Source organism: Maniola hyperantus, chromosome 7 (assembly GCF_902806685.2).
Source record: "Maniola hyperantus chromosome 7, iAphHyp1.2, whole genome shotgun sequence".
NCBI classification, from domain to species: Eukaryota; Metazoa; Arthropoda; class Insecta; order Lepidoptera; family Nymphalidae; genus Maniola; species Maniola hyperantus.
The window spans coordinates 1,989,479-2,008,848 of NC_048542.1; the positions used below are offsets into that span (position 1 = coordinate 1,989,479).

General features: G+C 37.5%; 1 protein-coding gene across 1 annotated transcript; it reads left to right on the forward strand.

Moving 5' to 3' along the window:
* The first annotated feature begins 2,618 nt into the window (after positions 1 to 2,618).
* On the forward strand, positions 2,619 to 16,447 carry LOC138402575 (myrosinase 1-like). Its single transcript, XM_069499706.1, has 12 exons — positions 2,619 to 2,639; positions 7,363 to 7,469; positions 8,814 to 8,961; positions 9,516 to 9,682; positions 10,263 to 10,523; positions 11,099 to 11,187; positions 12,009 to 12,156; positions 13,039 to 13,190; positions 13,405 to 13,557; positions 13,997 to 14,088; positions 15,380 to 15,507; positions 16,005 to 16,447. Exons 3-12 carry the CDS (start codon positions 8,942 to 8,944, stop codon positions 16,445 to 16,447), a joined length of 1,653 nt encoding a protein of 550 aa, XP_069355807.1. The 5' UTR covers positions 2,619 to 2,639; positions 7,363 to 7,469; positions 8,814 to 8,941.
* The last annotated feature ends 2,923 nt before the right edge of the window (positions 16,448 to 19,370 follow it).

Genomic DNA, 19,370 nt, shown 5'->3' on the forward strand with positions numbered 1-19,370 from the left:
TAGGTAGGTAGGTCTTATACCTAGCACAAGTAAAGGAGGAAATCCGAAAACATCACAAAAAACTCACACTTGGCCGGTTTTTATATATAACTAGCTTATGCTCGCAACTCCGTCCGCATAGACTACACAAATTTTAAACCCCTATTTCAGCCTCATAGGGGTTGAATTTTCAAAAATCCTTTCTTAGCGGATGCCTACGTCATATTAGCTATCTGCATGCGAAATTTCAGCCCGATCTGTCCAGTAGTTTGAGCTGTACGTTGATAGATTAGTCAGTCAGTCAGTCACCTTTTCCTTTTATATATTTAGAAGACTGAAGGTCTGGCACGCGTTGGCTCTCTCTCTAGTATGTAGGTATAATAGTACTAACTCAATCAATCAATCAGCCTGTTTGCGTCCACTGCTGGACATAGGCCTTCCCAAGAGCACGCCACCACACACGATCCTCCGCCTTCCTCATCCACCCACTTCCCGCTATCTTCTTAAGGTCGTCAGTCCAGCAGGTTGGAGGTCGTCCCACACTGCGCTTGCTGATACGCGGTCTCCACTCCAGAACACGTCTGCCCCATCGGCCATCGGTTCTGCGGCAGACGTGGCCTGCCCACTGCCACTTCAGCTGGCTAATTCGTTGGGCTATGTCGGTCACTCTGGTTCTCCTACGAATTTCCTCGTTACGGATTATGTCGGAATAGTACTACCTAATAGATAATTAATAGGTAGTCGTGTCTAAAGCTGTCTTGGGCAGCTTGGGTCACATTTTGCAAGCTCCTCGACTCTCGTGCGATTTGTATCTTTGGCCTCTAATCCTAGGGCCTGTCAAACAATTCGGCACCCTCTTACGAAATCCATTTTTAACCCCCGACCCAAAAAGAGGGGTGTTATAAGTTTGACGTGTGTATCTGTGTATCTGTGTGTTTGTATATCTGTCTGTGGTATCGTAGCTCCTAAACAAATGAACCGATTTTGATTTAGTATACTTGTCTGAAAGGTAGCTGAATCGAGAGTGTTCTTAGCTATAATCCAAGAAATTCTGTTCAGCCGTTTGTAGATTATTAGCACTAAATAATTTTAAATACATATCAAAAATTGCGTAACCGGCAGGAATCAAACCTGCATCTTCTGGGTTCGCACCCGATGCCTTGACCACTCGGCCACGGTTTGTGATATGTAGGTATGTTCACTCAGTACTTTTTGATATGTATTTAAAATAATTTAGTAATTTCCTTGGAGTGTAGGTAAAAACACTATCATAAAAATTATAAAAATACTAGCTGTTGATTCAATTTCAGGATTTTTTAAATTTTTCTCTCCGTAAGAACCATCCCCGTAGATAGGTACTTCAAGGAATATTATGAAAAAGAATTAGCGAAATTGGTTCAGCTGTTCTCGAGATTTGCGATCAGCAACACTTTCAGTGATTCATTTTTAATAGAGATTATCAGCTCTTTTCTAATTTTCTTATTAGACCGCTTCTTACTGCCCGACCAATCAAATTCTAATAAGGCAACGCATTGGCATGGTGTTTATTATAATAATATGTTACGCGAATATTACACGAACAATTTCAAGTTATTTCTGAACCCCTGATAACGCATATTTGCATATCAGCTAATAAAACGTTTTTGAATAGGTACTAAGAATATGACGTAACTTCATGAAATTAGTTTCGGTAAACCGCTGTTCAACCCAAGTGTCTACCTACTACATAGTTATACATACCTACTCGTAGGTACAAAAATAAAATAGAATAAAATATGCAGTTTAAAAAGCATAAAATAAAAATTAAATTAAAAATTTCAAAAACTCCCAACACAAAAACTTTAAAAAAAGGAAAAAATAATATGTACCTATTGGCCCTTTAAGTTTAATATAATATTAATAGTAAAATTGATATATCCAAGCGCTAGTCGCGTCGGGGGACCGTTAAGTAAACAAATTAAAACTAGAATACCTAAAAATGATTAAGTTGGCGGGGGACAGGGGAGAATGCTTTGTTGTGATTGGTGGACTCAAAAGTAATCAAGACAATGTTTGGAATGAGGGCTGTCTAAGCTTGGCGATCGCGGGTGTTTAGGCGTCTATAGGTAGTGGTCTGTGAGTATGTATAAGGTCCACAAAATGTTTTACTTTTATGAGATTTTTGCATGGTGATCTCCCTTGGGTTTAAATTTTTACCGTGATAGAGGTCATAGTCAGTATTAGGCGGACAGCGATGGTATTTTTTATTTTTTTTAAAAGAATATTAGCCATGTTAAGTGACTAATATTCCCCTTTCCTCTCCAACTAAGCGTCAAGCTTGTGCTAGGAGTAGGTACGACAATAGTGCAACGGGCGGGGTTTGAACCGTCGACCTTTCGGTTTTCAGTCCACTAATTTACCTATTGAGGCTTAGTACCTAATAGCGTCCAGTTTGACACCATTTGGATTGGTTTGCGGAATGAGTACAGAAGAGGGAACCCTAAAAAGGAAATAACTTTTATACTTTTTTATTGGACTGATCTAATAAAAATAATTTATTTTATTTGTACAATTTTCGCAGAGTGCAGAAGTTATTTGCTAAAACTGTTCCTATATATATTTTAATATTTGATTTTTGTTTTGACAATGGCTATGTTGCCTCTACAAGCAGTTGTTTTGAGGTAAGCAATTTTTTTTAATCTGTATCTAAATATTATATCCCACCAAAAACATTTCATGTTAAAGGTTGCCAAGACTCACAAGTTCATAACGCCTTCTTTGTAAAAAAGTTATGAGATTTCTAGTAGAGCCAAGCCCCTAGCTGATCTTCGATTTGTGCTGCCCATGGGACTTGTCATAAGTCATAATATATACTCGTAGCTCTTAAGTGCTCTTGACTGTGTCACATTTATAACAATAAATAAAAAATAACTGTACTTATTAGCACTGATTCTACAAACCCTACATCTAGGTAAAAAGTATGGCTTGGCCGTTTAATGTTCATTTAATTTTTATATGATATAACATTTTAAGCCCATAAGGAATAGTTTGTGCGGCAATCACGAAATGGCCCCACAATACAATTTCGTGAGTGTCGCACAAATAATTATTCCTTATGAACTTAAAATATGTTATGTCACGTAAACATTAAACGGCCATGCCATACTTCTTTTACCAAGATGTAGTGTTGTAGAACCTACAGAACCTACAGTGATGGCTAAAGAAGGTGGAATTCCTATCTGAACCTGCAACGTAGTAATTTGCGCAGGTAATATATTTTTTTTCATTTATTAGGTTTTTTTTTTTTAAAGAATATTAGCCATGTTAAATGACTAATATTCCCCTTTCCTCTCCAACTAAGCGTCAGGCTTGTGCTAGGAGTAGGTACGACAATAGTGCAACGGGCGGGGTTTGAACCGTCAACCTTTCGGTTTTCAGTCCACACCTTAACCCGTTGAGCTATTGAGGCTTTATCAACAGCTTTATCATTTACATTAAATACAATATTAAAAATACGTAGATCTTAGACAAAATGAAAAGCTAATTACAGTTAAACGAATTACGAATAAACAGTGTCAAGTAATTTTACAACTAAAATAAATAATTTAAAAAAATCAATAATTAGATACATACCTAAATTCTAAACTAATAAACAAAATATAAGTAAATGGTACAGTACTTACAAATACAATATATAAATAAATAACTAATCGATAAGTCTATGAACGCAAATTAATTGGTTTGAAGTAAAATCAGAGACGTTATAACAAAAAATAAAGTTGTTTAAGTCCAATACAAGTAAATCTATGACAATATTATGTTCTGATTTTGTAATATGTACGAATTGACAGTTTAAACGTAGCATGTTCATATTAGCTGTAACATAAAAATGCAACTCCTCAATATATCGAAGTAGGTTGCCTGCACATCGGATTGAAAGAGAGGTGATGCAAAATTATGTAGGTTAGGTAGTTAAGCAATAAGATTTAAACAATAGTATGTAAGATTTATTTATTGTTATTGTTAGTCCATAAGCGGGAGTAGATCATAAGCCGGCTCTCAATAAACATCTTTCACCGTTGCCGCATTTAATTATTAACATACGGCCACAACATATCTCATGGCGACCCTTGCCAGTCGGTGCATGCCTAATCTAAGTGCGTGCACCGGCTGGGCACCGATCAAGAAGAAGACTACACAATTTTCAAAAGAATATTATCAAGATTCAAGACTCAATTAGAACAAAAAGAAGAAAATAATTCCACGTCCTATATTAAAAATCAAGAAACACTAACATCAAGAAATAAGCCAAAAAAAATGAATCGCTTATGAACAGAAGACATCTCAAGCTTCATTGATCGGCCCAGCATCATCGTGCGTCCAGGGTTATCCCGGCCAAAACTAGGAGGTGTCCAGGGTATTCCCGGCCCAGTTCGAGGAGTCCAGGGTTTTCCCGGCCCATTAAGATGCAGTAAAGAAGAGGCGCAGACTCCAGACCTCCGGACCTGATGACCAAAACGAGTCCTGATGACGACGGCGACTACACGGCGGTCACGAAATTGACTTGAAATGCGTCGCTAACAGTTAAAGTAAGTGCAATTTATCTCTCGTAATGGGCAAACAGGTAGAATGTGTAGCTATTGTAATTTTTTATCTTGGGTACCTAGTTAATTTAATTTTGTACGTAGGTTAGGTAAATATTGGTTTTTTATAATAAATGATACTTCCTCCACTATCTACTAATAAGTTCCGTTCGTGCTTTATTTGTAAGATTTTATATAGTGTGTAGGATAGTTTAAACTAATAATAGATAATAATTAATAAATGAATAAGTAGGTAGGTACTTACTTCTTTCGTAAATATTAATAATTCAGAGAATTATAACGGTGTCATCGCGTGGTCAACGACACACGCGTACCCGAACATTTTGTATTGTTATACGAGACAATGGTTTTGCTCGAGATGCAATTTGCAAATACAACGAAATGAATATGAAATAAAGAGAATTTTTTCCCCTACAGACGTTTTTCGTCTAGTTTCGTGCAAGTTTTGACGATATAAGACTATACCCGGCTTTGACAAGTTAGGACTCTGCAAACCAAAGGCTTGATCACCCTTCGGCTGTAGAAGTGCTATGGTATAAAATATACAATTTTTTTTTTAGATTGAGACATACTGACGTAGGAAGATGATTGTTATTTATTTGTTTAAACGCGATGTTTTGCGCATATTTAGTACCTCCTCATTCAACTATATATTTGTCTAGACTCTTGATCATTATCTATCGCGCTGGTGTTAGTGAAAGACCTAGAATTTTTATGAAAAGTTGAATGTTAGTGAAATACTTATTGAAAGAAATAAGTTTGATGAAGATTATAAGTGTTATGAAAAATGCTCGCAAGCATGTTATGTTAAATATTAATTAGGAGAGTACGCGCCGCGTTTATTGATTTGTATATTTATTTGTATTATGTGAAGAAGTAACTTGAAAGGAAGATGAAGACTAGGAGAGATTTATTTTGACTGTCCAGGAAATATGAATACCTGAGATGTTTACTTAATAATAGGTATTATTATGGGTTATAGAATAGAAACCTTATATTTACCGTCTTACGACGATGCTATACGACAGCTGTATACTTATGATGACGACGATTTGATAGGTCAAAGAATCTTTTGAAGTCGATTTGTGAAATCGATACCTCAATATCTAATACCTATGATGCTATTTTGAGATTATTTTATTATGATGAGATTTTTCGAAACTTTTGTAAAAGTTAAATCCTTGACTGTGCACTTAATAGATTACGATTTTTATATTTATATAAGTAAGGTTAAAAGTATGCCCATACGAAGTAAGAGATAAGATAAATTGCACTTTAAGCACAGGAAGTAACTAAAAAAAATGTTTCCTTACATAATTTAATTTTATTTAGCATTAGATTTTATTTTTGTGATTGTCATCATCTTTTCTTCTGATTCGATGTAGCGTCTAACATTTTTTTTCTTTTAAGGGGAGGGGTAACCGCATACATTTTCAGGGGAGTTGTAATATGTACGAATTGACAGTTTAAACGTAGCATGTTCATATTAGCTGTAACATAAAAATGCAACTCCTCAATATATCGAAGTAGGTTGCCTGCACATCGGATTGAAAGAGAGGTGATGCAAAATTATGTAGGTTAGGTAGTTAAGCAATAAGATTTAAACAATAGTATGTAAGATTTATTTATTGTTATTGTTAGTCCATAAGCGGGAGTAGATCATAAGCCGGCTCTCAATAAACATCTTTCACCGTTGCCGCATTTAATTATTAACATACGGCCACAACATATCTCAATTTCAGGAAATTGGTACTATGATATTTTTTTTTTTTTTTTTTTATTTGGAATATATTACAATAAAACTTAAAGCTAGCCTTATCTAATTACTAAGTATATAAATCATGCCCGCGTGGAATGGTGCCAAGAATACTGGCTGCATTTCCGCGCTGGACAGCCAGGCTGATCCGTTGCGCAAAAAATGAGCCAGCCCTTCTGTCACCAGATGAGGCTATTAATCGCGGTGAAATGTCTCGTAAATTTTTTTTAGCACTAAGATAATAATTTAATTATAATTTACTTAATGCCATATGAATTGATTTCCGGAATTTAACCAGCAAATCGCCATGTATGTCTAGTAGGAACATTGAGTTTGTTATAAAGTTGAATAATTTTCCTCGGGATTGGCGATTAAGCAGCACCCATAACTGTTGAGCGTCGGGGAAAAGATAAAAAAGAATTTAAAGGCTTTCTAGGATACTTCAAAGGAACCCTTAATTTAAAGCTATTTGAAAGAGAAGGATAATCTATTTTTAACCGACTTCAAAAAAGGAGGAGGTTCTCAATTCGTCGGAATCTTTTCTTTATTTTTTTATTTTTTATGTATGTTCCCCGATTACTCGAAGACGCCTGGACCGATTTTGAATATTCTTTTTTTTTTTTCGAAAGGGTATACTTCAAAGTTGGTCCCATATAAATTTGGTGAACATCTGATGAACATCTTCAAAGATAGATAATGGAACTCCTCAACGGATAAGAGTAAATTGCTCGCGATCAGTGTAATAGCTTAGTAAACAGTAGATTTTTAACAAGGCATAGCATATTTTAATACCCTGGGGCCACAAAAAATTGTGAAACAAATTTTTTTTACAAAAAAATAAAAACCAACTTCAATACCTACCTAACCACAAACACTAAAAATTAAAAAATAATTTAATTTATTACCGAATCTAATATTATGTATACAAGAGTTAATACAGTTCCATAATAATTAATATTTTTGGGGACTAAGGATTAAATACACAAGCCCGGCTGAGACAGCCGTTTCTGTACGATATAATATATGTTAATTTTTCCATTTCAGCACCCTACTGCAAAATGCCTGGACCATCAATAGTAGGTTTCCCCCCAACTTCAAGTTTGGCGCAGCTTCATCAGCGTATCAAATAGAAGGTGGCTGGAATGCGGATGGTAAGTGACTGAAAAACTGATTATTTCGTTGCCACATTAGTGGCATCGATTAAAAAAATCATGTTTCAACTGCAAGGTTATTTTTAAAATTGATTTGAATTGTCAGAAATGACATGAAATTATTAATTTATCTAAAGAATTTATTTGCTGGGAGCGTATCTGGACTAAATTTGAGTAAATACGGATGTTTGAAGATTTTTATTTTAGTCTCCTGAGATTCGCAATGATTATAGCACTTTTTAGGGTTCCGTAGCCAAATGGCAAAAAACGGAACCCTTATAGACTCGTCTTGTCTGTCTGTCCGTCTGTATGTCACAGCCACTTTTCCGAAACTAGAAGAGCTATACTGTTGAAACTTGGTAAGTAGATTTATGTATTCTGTGAACCGCATTAAGATTTTTACACAAAAATAGAAAAAAAAAATTTTGGGGTTCCATGGGGAGCCCCATACTTATTTGAATATTTCAGATGATCAACTATTTTATGAAAGTAAGACTTTGTTTCAGATCACTTTTGAAAATCATAAAATCGATTATTGTGAGCCAACCTTAAAAGATACATATAATAATATATGCTATCGCGGACTTTTTTTTAGGACTTTTTAAGAGAAACTATTTTACCATACATTGTTTTCGTGTAACTTTTTTCTGACCTAATTCACATTATTTCAATTTTCCTAGGGATCTCTGATTTTTTGAGGATTAAACTATACCTATAAACCTTCCCCTTGAATTACTCTATCTATTGGTGAAACCAATAAAACCGGTATAAACCGCATTAAAATCCGTTGCGTAGTTTAAGATCTACGCGTTCATACATACATACATACATACAGACAGCGGGAAACGACTTTATTTTATACTATGTAGGGAAGAGATTATCTAGGCAATCAAAAGTGAATAGTAGGTAGGCACCTTTGTATACCGAAATTATTATTGTACCTTCAATGCAAAAGTTTGGCATTGAAGACAAATAACATGCGTGGATGTCTACCCAGATGTTATTGAGGATGATGATGAGGATGGCATTGAAGATGCGTAGGTTATTTATCTTCAATGCCAAACTCTTGCATTGAAGCTCTTGTATTTATATATATATTTAAGCTTCATAGTTTTTGAATTATCGTGTAAAATGTCGAAAAAATAGGACTGTAGTACGGAACCCTTGTTGCGCGAGCCTGACTCGCACTTGGCCGGTTTTTTTTGGTGTTCAGATAAACTGACCTGGTGAATTATTTATTTTGCCAGAAGTTTTTTTAGATTAAACTCTCGGATAACCTGTACCTACACTAAAAGTTTTAGAAACGACTTAAAAATTGGCTGTTTTTCCCTCTCATCTCTTCAGGAAAAGGACCAAACGTATGGGATAGATTTGTCCAAGAATATCCCAGTCCCATTAAGAATAACGATACTGGAAACGTGGCTGCCGACTCGTACCGACTGTGGCGAGAAGATGTCAAAGCTGCGGCACAAATGAAGCTGCAGTTTTACAGGTCAGCTTGACAATCAAATTGAAAGAGAAAGAGAAAAAGAATTTAAGTAAAGTTTGACTATTCCACACGGACGAAGTCGCGGGAATAAGCTCGTTTTAGTATAAGCAGAACCTGAAAGTAGTTTGTTCAGAATCGGTAACAAAATTGATTGCAATCATTTTTATATTTTGATAAAAAATACTTCAAAATCCTGCAAGTTTGGACACCTACTTAGTTGAATGACCGCATACACTGAGCTGAATCGAGCCACGCGAGCAGCAGCGCGCACGATTGACGCCAGCCGTCCCGTTTGCTCACAGTCACTCGCTCGGGGTGACCATGTTTTTGCGAGGACAACGACTCAACACTTATAACTTCGTGAATTTTCATTATATTTTTTTTAATTTTGTAAATATATTCTTTATGTAAAAACATTCCACACATGATTCGGTTTTGGCTAATACTAAAACTAACGTTGTATAAAGGGCTTTTATCAGCACTTAGAAAACCATCTATTTGAAGTAGTTAAAATCGTCATAATAAGTAAGTACCTAGTTTATTTTCCAAATTTTCAGATTTTCTTTGAGTTGGACTCGAATATTACCTTCCGGTTTCACCAACGAGATCAACAAAGCTGGTGTCAAGTACTACAGCGACCTCATCGACGCCCTCCTCGCTGAGGGCATCGAACCAGTTGTCACTATTTACCATTGGGATCTACCTGTGAAGATTTCAGATCTAGGTAAAAATTGTTAGGTTATGTTTAAAAATTGATTTGAATATTGTCAGAAATGATATAAAATTATTAATTTATTTATTGAAGATAATTTAATAAAATCGATATATATTTCACTCATTCGATGTCATACTCAGAACAAAATATGTCATACGGTCTGTTACAAAGAGGGCAACTCGAGTGAATTTGTATAAATAAACTAGCTTATACCCGCGACTTCGTCTGCACAAACGCGTGGACTGCACAAATTTCTAACCCCTATTTCACCCCTTAGGGGTTGAATTTCTAAAAATCCTTTCTTAGCGGATGACTACGTCATAATAGCTATCTGCATGCCTCGGCCCAATCCGTCCAGTAGTTTCAGCTGTGCGTTGATAGATCAGTCAGTCAGTCAGTCACCTTTTCCTTTTATATCGTTTTTTTTATATAAAATCACTCGTTGTGATTTATATCCCTCACGTAGGTTTTGGGAGATCATTGCAATCATTTGTTAAAATTATTCAAATAATACCTACTTGCTTTTCTGAGCGAGCAGTGAACTAAATTAAATTCTAATAAAACTCAAATAGGTACCCACAATTTTCAGGAGGCTGGACAAACCCCCTCATCGTAAATTGGTTTGGGGACTATGCCAGAGTTGTCTACTCTCTTTACGCCAACCGTGTTAAAACCTGGCTTACTATCAACGAACCTATTTCGATGTGCGACCTTTTTTACTCTACTGGTTCTTACGCCCCGGGAATCAAAGAAGAAGTGTTTGGACCTTATTTGTGCACTAAGTATTTATTACTTGCACACGCTAAGGCCTACAGGATATTTGATAAAGAATTCAGACCAAAGTATACAGGTTAGTTTACAGATTGATCATAAAAATTCACGTTTTCTTGGAATAATTTAATTTAATATATTGACATTATAATTTACAGTGTAAATTATATATGTGTAATTATACAGTGTAATTATAATTTACAGTGTAAATCATAAAAATTCACGTTTTATTGCAATAATTTAATTTAATATATTGACATTATAATTTACAGTGTAAATTATAAGCTTTGAGATATTATGATTTTTGTAAAATATGAGCATGCCAACTTATTTTTCTACTAAAGCTGTGATAGCCTAGTGGTTAGAACATCCATCTTCTAATCGGAGTTCGGGGGTTCGATCCCGGGCACGTACCTCTAACTTTTCGGAGCTATGTGCGTTTTAAGTAATTAAACTTGCTTTAACGGTGAAGGAAAACATCGTGAGGAAACCTGCATGCCTGAGAGTTCTCCATAATGTTCTCAAAGGTGTGTGAATTCTGCCAATCCGCCCATGGCCAGCGTGGTAGACTATGGCCAAACCCTTCTCACTCTGAGAGGAGACCCGTGCTCTGCAGTGAGCCGGCGATGAGTTGATCATGAACTTATTGTTCAGGTCGAATCTCGCTCGCAAACCAGGCCGTATGGATAGAACCTGCAACTACTAATGACACTGCACTCGCTGAACTTAGAAGGCAGAACTGGGTAAACCGATTCCGTTGTCTTTCTCTAAACTAAATTTAGAGTATCTGCTTCTTTTTCTTTTTAACAATGCTAAAAAGGGACAGAGCATGAACTTATTTTAGTGCATGCTACAAGTTTAAAAAGTAGGCCAAAATTAAATTTAAAACTGTCAAACTGCGTCTGTCCTTTTCATATTACATTAGTAACAAGAGGATGCGAATACTCTAAAATTAGGTTGTACTCAGAATCAGTAACTAACTTACTACACAACCACCGACAGAACGCAGTTATCTCGGCTCCCACTTCCCCGCAACGCACACCCTCAAGTACCATTAGCATGTCATTATTTATTTTGGACTAGCTGATGCCTGCGACTTCGTACGCGTGGATCTAGGTTTTTGAAAACCCCGGAGGAACTCTTTGATTTTCCGGGATAAAGTGGCCTATGTCACTCTTCAGGTCTTAAACTATAGCCATGCAAAAAATCACGTCGATCCGATGCCGAAGTGATTGAAGGACAAACCAACAAACTAATAAACCAACAAACAAATACACTTTCGCATTTATAATAGGGGTAGTGATATAATAGAGGTAGTGATAGGGGTAGTGATCGGCCAAGACGAGCCAAACTAAAGGACGGGGCACTACGTACCTACCTACCTTTTCTCGAAGCGTTTCGTCGTATTTTCGAGCACTTATAGCTTCGGTCTGGATGAGGCTAGAAAGCTGAAATTTTCAGAACTAGAGATCTCATAACTTTTTAACAGTGAAAGCATTATGAAATTGTGAGTCTTGGCAACCAAATTTACATGAAATGTTTTTGGGGGAATCATCTTTTTCAGCTGGGCAGATATTCACATCCAATATATTCAAAGACGGGCGGCTGGCCGCCGTCTATTGAAAAATCTATGTTGGAAGATAGTCTTGCTGAAGGATACAAGGAATCCAGGTTACCGTCGTTTACTAAGGATGAGGTAGCATTTGTGAAAGGTAAGAATTATTCATCATCATCATCGACAATCGATAGACGTCCACTGCTGGACATAGACTCTTGTAGGGACTTCCACACGCCAGGGTCCCTGCGACTCGTCTGATGTCGTCCGTCCTCCTAATGGGGGTCTTCCAACGCTGCGCCTTCTGGTGTGAGGTCGCCATTCCAGTACCTTGGGACCCCAACGTCTATCGGTTTTAAAACCTATGTGCCCTGCCCATTGCCACTTCAGCTTCGCAACTCGTTGAGCTATGTCGGATACTCTAGTTCTCCTACGGATCTTCTCATTTCTGATTTGATCGCGTAGAGAAACTTCAAGCATAGCTCTCTCCTTCGCCCGCTGAGTGACTCTGAGCTTCCTTATGAGGCCCATAGTTAGCGACCATATCTCGGATCCATATGTCACACTGGGAACCCGCACTGTTCGAAGATTTTGGTCTTCTCTTTGATTTTGCGGGATAAAAAGTAGCCTATGTGTTAATGCAGGGTATAATCTATCTAGCCGTAAACGCCAAGGGCAAAGGAGGCGCCGATATGCTCACTACCTCGGGCCGTAAACCCGAGGAGGAAGGCGGGGGGGGGGGGGCATCCTGTAGGGAAGCCCTGTGAGGTAGCTGTACCGCTGAGACGGCATAGTAGTATGCAAACTACGTTCCTGTGCCGCCTCATCATGGCGTTGACGGGTCCGCTGGGTTTTAGTGGGTATTCTGGGTTTACAGTGAGTCCCACATACCTCCCCGGAAGAAACGTGGTCAGCTACGTTTCTTCCGGGGAGCATGCGTAAAAGCATTTCCCAGCGAAAAAAAAAAAGGGTATAATCTATCTCCATTCCAGATCCGGTTAGCCAAGTGTTCAATCAAAAACGAAATGTATTTTTGCAGGCACTGCAGATTTCTATGGAATGAACCATTATACGACCTTCTTCGTAAGGGCATCCAAGCCTGAAGATGGTCCTGGTTTCATTGGATCATCAGCGCAAGTGACAGTTCTTCCTCCACCAGGGGCTACTTTTGGTGCTTTACTCCTATATCCGGTAAGTTTCTTGAGCTTAAAAGACTATGATAAAACCTGGAAGAGATAAGTACTAATCTAAGTTTCCTTTCCATCGTGCTTCTTCCAATATCTTAGGCGCCAGGAGAGTGTTTATCAACACATGCATGACAGTGCATATCAACCCATATAATATACTCTAGAATCTAGATACTTTTGATCAATCGATTTGCATATAAGCTTTCTGTTTTTTTAAGGTCTATCCAGTAGGCATTCGCAGAACGATGGCGTGGCTGAAACAACAATATGGCGACATAGATATCCTCATCACGGAGAACGGGTTCTCCACCAGCGGATACCAACTGGCTGATTACGGCAGAGTCAACTATATCAGGGAGTATTTAGAACAAGTAAATTATTTTCTTTTGTAAAAAAACATAATACAATTTCTTTATTTATTTCATTCGTAATTTACAGTAGTGGGCTGGTGATGTGTTGATGATGATGAGGCAACCACTAATGGTTTTTAGAGTTCCGTACCTCTAATGGAAAAACGGAACCCTTATAGGATCACTTTGTTGCCTGTCTGTCAAGAAACCTAAAGGGTAGGTACTTCCGCTTGACCTAGAATCATGAAATTTTGCAGGTAGGTAAGTCTTATAGCAGACATTAGAGAAAAATCTGAAAACCGTGAATTTGTGGTTAATTCATAAAAAATAAATAAAATTGTGGTCATGAACTAATAATTAGTATTTTCAATTTTCGGAGTAAGATAACTATATCAAGTGGGGTATCATATGAAAGAGCTGCACCTGTGCATTCTAAAAAAAATGTTTATTTGCTTTCCAGGTCCAGCTCTCCATCAAAAAGGACAATGTGAGTGTGATCGGATACACAGCGTGGTCGCTAACTGACAACTTCGAGTGGGCGGATGGATACTCGTAAGTTTAATGTATCACATCCTATCTCTACATAGTATAAAATAAAGTCACTTCCCGATGTCTGTCTGTACGTATGAACGCATAGATCTTTTAAACTACGCAACGGATTTTAATGCGGTTTTCACCTATAGATGGAGTGGTTCAAGAGGAAGGTTTATAGGTATAGTTTAATTCTCAACAAATTAGAAATCCCTAGGGAAATTGAAATAATGTATATTAGGTCGGAAAAAATCCTCTCATTTGAGAGTTTCCGAGGCGTGCGCTGCATAAATGGTCAGAGTTACACGAAAACAATGTATGTCGAAATTGTTACTCTTAAAAATTTCTACAAAAAAATCCGCAATAGCATACATGTATCTTTTAAGGTTGACTCACAATAATCGATTTTATGATGTTTAAATGTGACAAAGCTGTACTTTCGAAGGTGTTTTTACTGACATAAGTACTATTAATTCTTATGGGCTGTGAAAAGCTAGCAGACAGACAAACAGACACTGACACAATTATAATATTAGTATGGAAGTATGAATTATTAATCACTCCTTACTGACACCACATTATTATCTACATTGCACCCATGCGAAGCCGGGGCGGGTCGCTAGTTTATTATAAAGGCAAAAGTGTGTGTGTGTGTTAGTGTGTGTGTGTTTGTGTTTGTTACTCTTTCACACAAAAACTAGGTACTGGACGGATTTGGCTGATATTTGGAATGGAGATCGATTACACTTGGATTAACCCATAGGCGACTTTCTATCCCGTAACAAGCCATGGTTCCCGCTGTAACCATGGGTTTTTATGGTACCTAACATAATACCTGTCCACGCGGGCGAAGTCAATGGTTACCAATTTCAGTCATTTTTGCTGAATCCCACGGTCTTTTAAATAATGATGTTAGAAAAAGTAAAAAAAAAATACTAGTACCTTTTGACGACCTCCCTAGCGCAGTGGTGAGCGCTGTGGTCTTAATAGTGGGAGATCCCGGGTTCGATTCCTGGCAGGGGTTTGGAATTTTATAATTTCTAAATTTCTGGTCTGGTCTGGTGGGAGGCTTCGGCCGTGGCTAGTTACCACCCTACCGGCAAAGCCGTGCCGCCAAGCGATTTAGCGTTCCGGTACGATGCCGTGTAGAAACCAAAGGGGTATGGGTTTAATAAAAACTGCCATACCACTTCCAGGTTAGCCCGCTATCATCTTAGACTGCGTCATCACTTACCACCAGGTGAGATTGCAGTCATGGGCTAACTTGTATCTGTATTTAAAAAAAAAAACCTATCAGTATTTTTTTTTTCAGGACAAAGTTCGGTCTGTACGAAATAGACTATGATCATCCAAATCGCACAAGGACCCCCCGTGTTTCAGCGTACTACTACGCTTGTGTTATCGCGGGGCGATCGCTTGACGTTAAAGATTCTTGCTGGTGCAAGAACTAAGTCCTCCACGCACACTCAACGTACCTTTCACTCCGACACAGAGCATCCTCAGGAGATGTAGACTTCATTGTGGAATCAAAGGTTTTGCATTAGGGCAAACAGATTCCCATATTTTGTCTGCAACGTCTTTGTTTTACTTTGTTATGTTTCTAAATCAATATTAAAAAAATTATATTAACTTCATCTTTTATTTTTCCCAACGTATGAGTGATCTGGCTTCGTCACTCTATGTGACTAATCATTATACTTTAACTTACCTTCGAATGAAGCGGTTCATACAATATTGTGATGGAACTTCACTTAGGCTTAATCTTCAATATTTTTATACTGCCTAGCTGATGCCTGTGACTTCAATTTAGTTTTTTAAAATTCAGTGGGAAGTGATACTTGAGAGAAGTTGTGCCTCTCAGAGAGCGAATGAAATAGGCAAAGTGTACACGAAATTATGACTCTTCTGCTTACTTGCGTACTTTTGCGTCTTGGTAGTACAAGTAGTACCTTTTTTTTGCGCACCCCCCCCCCCACCCCCTCCCCCTCGTGAAAGCCAGCCTGCTAACCAGCCAGCCAACCAACCTGAGGGAAGGTATATATCGCCGGCCGTGAGGCGATCGGAATACCCACTAAAACCTGCGCTTGACTGGGTCACGGGAACACCGAAGCAACCCACTGCGACCCAGCCAGCGACATCCGCCGAGGCGGACCCTCCACCGCCTCGTCCGCCGAGAAACCTCCCCCCTACCAGGCCATTAGCCATGTCTAACAATATCCCCGAAGAGAGATTATTAGCCATGTTACCGGGGTGCACCGGCCCGACTGCTCTTCCCCTCGGATGCCCGAGGCATCCAAAAGGGACCAGCAGCACCCAGGCACACTGGGAGGTTACCTGGCTGGCGCCCCAGTACAAGAAGTACCTGAACCAATGTCAATAGACGGTAACAAAATAAAAATTCCTCAAAATCAGCGGACTATGTAATTCTCTAAGTAGGTAACATATTCTGAATTCAAGATCAAAGATGAAATCAATATTGTAAGATGTGAGCATAGATAAAATTATTATATAAGTGTTATTTACCAAGGGCATTATAAAGTAGGTAGGTACACTTGTGCGTATCTTATCTACATCAATACTTACATACTATTCATCAGTACCCTTATTGTAAATGCGAAAGTGTGTTTGTTTGTTGGTTTGTCATTCAATCACGTCGCAACGGTGCAACGGATTGACGTGATTTTGTATAGGCATGTGTATAGATAAAGACCTGGAGAGTGACATAGGCTACTTTTTATCCCGGAAAATCAAAGAGTTCCCATGGGATTTTTAAAAAACCTAATTCCACGCCAACGAAGTCGCGGGCATCAGCTAGTAGTCTATACTAATTATTATCAGTACCTACCCATATTATACCGCGTACCGGTAAGCGCAGTATGGGACGTCCTCCAGCGCGCTGGACCGATGACCTGAAGAAGGTGGTGGGGAGCGAATGGATGATCTTGTTTGGTGGCGTGCTCTTGGAAAGGCCTATGTCCAGCAGTGGACGCAAACAGGCTGATGGATTGGATATTATAAATGCGAAAGTGTGTTTGTTTATTGGTTTCTCCTTCAATCACGTCGCAACAGAGCAACGCACCAACGTGATTTTTTGCATGGGTATAGTTAAATATCTGGAGAGTGACATAGGATACTTTTTATCCCGGAAAATCAAACAGTTCCAACGGGATTTTCAAAACCTAAATCCACGCGAACGAAGTATCTTAGATATCTATGAGGAACGTGCAACATCCGCATAAACTCAAGAGAGTTTCAGGATGTTAAGTTGAAAAATGTACTTACAGTCTACACTCATTTAAAAAAGTCACGAGGCATCAGCTAGTCCTAATCCTAATCCTAATATCCTAATCCTAATCCTAATAATATTATAAATGTGAAAGTGTGGATGTTTGGATGTTTGTTACTCAATCACGCAAAAACTACGGGACGGATTTGGCTAAAATTTGGAATGGATATAGTCAAAGACCATACTTTTTATACCGGAAAATCAAAGAGTTACCGCGGGATTTTGAAAAACGTCAATCCACGCGGACGAAGTCGCGGGCATCAGCTAGGCTTCTATACTATTATATAAAGAGGTTGTTCGCGCCATAGACTTTAAACGTTGACAATTAGTTTCGATCGACATTTGACATTGACAACCAACAAGTGACATTGAAGTTTGTGTGAATGAAAATTCGTTATTTCATGAGTCATTGTAAGACATTCGTATCAGTAAAATCATCGTGAAAAACAGACAAATTTCGTGCAAATTAAGTAGTGTGTGATTCAAACCAGTGTTTCAAAAAACGAACATTTAAACCTAAATTCAGCACGGGTAATTATAGTGTGAACACGGTCCTTCGATTCCCGATATTACAAAATTATGGATGACATCAACCAGTTGTTGGCGGTTCAAGAGGATAGGGCGTCAAAAATTAATAAAGCATGCTCGAATTTTAGGAAAACTCCGAAACAAAGATTGACTTTAGCATATTTAAACACTCGTTTAGAGTCGTTAGAAAAGACGTGGGAATTATTTACAGCCAATCACGATCGCATAGTTGCAATTGCGAGCAACGAGTTTAAGTCAGTTTCAAATTACTTTACAAAAGATATATATGAGGACAGTTTAACTCGCAAAAAAAGGACTTCCTAGATATGAAAGAACAAATAACAAACGCAATAAGTGATTATATTGATAAGAAATTCTTAGTCATCTTGGAGAAATATAACGAACTAGAAGAAAAAATAAATAAGCAGCAGCAACATATAAATTATTTGGAAAAATATATTAGACGAAAAAACTTAATCTTCTTTGGCATCGAGGAAAAAGAAAATACCTACCAAGATTTAGAAGAAAATATAATAAATATAATTAACAGCAAAATGAATTTAAATTTTGATAAAAACTGCATAGAATACATAGGAAGAATGGGTAAAAATAAAAATAAGTTAAGACCAGTCATAGTGGTTTTGTCTTCGGTGGGGAAAAAAATAGAATTATTGAAAAAGAAAAAGTGTCTTAAAGAAACAAATTATTACATAATGGAGGATTTGCCCAAAGAAGTCTTGGAAAAAAGGAAAGAATTAAGGAAAAAACTTGAAGAAGAAAGAAAACAAGGAAGAAACGCGATTTTGAAATATGACAAAATAGTTTATTTAGAAAACCAAAAAGAATTGCTTCCTAAAAGTTCTGCGTATAAAATAAATATATCCGCCCCTTTGGAGACAAACCATCATAACGTTGTAAAATTCAACAAAAATAACAAAATGTTACGAAAACAGCATAAAATTCAAAAGCAAAAATAACTTTAAACTTAAGATTGCCCCTCTCTGCCTCCCAAGCCGGCTGGTCACCGTGGGAGTGCTAGACTACAACCCTTCTGATGGTGAAAATGGAAAGTCTAGAAGACAAAGAGTAATAAAATATAATATTAAGAAAAATATAACCAACAGGAGGAGGCCTTCGCCTAAAAGGCGAACTGAAAATAGCAGAACATAGTACTTACCATAGTTAAAAATATTTACTTAAATAGGATTACTAAAACTTAATAAATTATTTATACTGGTATTGCCGTTATTTTAAGTTACATTGTAAGTACTTGTACTCTTTAATACATGGAATTAAAAAATATACTTGTCATAATTAGGTCATCTTAAATATAATAAAATAGTTATCTATTTACTTGTATGTGGAACGTTATGCCCATTATAAATTCTATAACCTATATACCTACTTACTTATTATGAAGATAGGAAAGAGAATTGCTTGTGATTAATTTTTATTGTCAGTTATAGACAGTATAGAATAGTAATATTTC

What these genes read in the sequence shown, in the direction of transcription:
- LOC138402575 (XM_069499706.1), top strand. Translation starts at nt 8,942, where the DNA reads ATGAAGCTGCAGTTTTACAG. An exon ending in ATTCAGACCAAAGTATACAG is followed by an intron (nt 10,524 to 11,098) that starts GTTAGTTTACAG and finishes CTTATTGTTCAG; the next exon opens with GTCGAATCTCGCTCGCAAAC. An exon ending in GTGCTTTACTCCTATATCCG is followed by an intron (nt 13,191 to 13,404) that starts GTAAGTTTCTTG and finishes TGTTTTTTTAAG; the next exon opens with GTCTATCCAGTAGGCATTCG.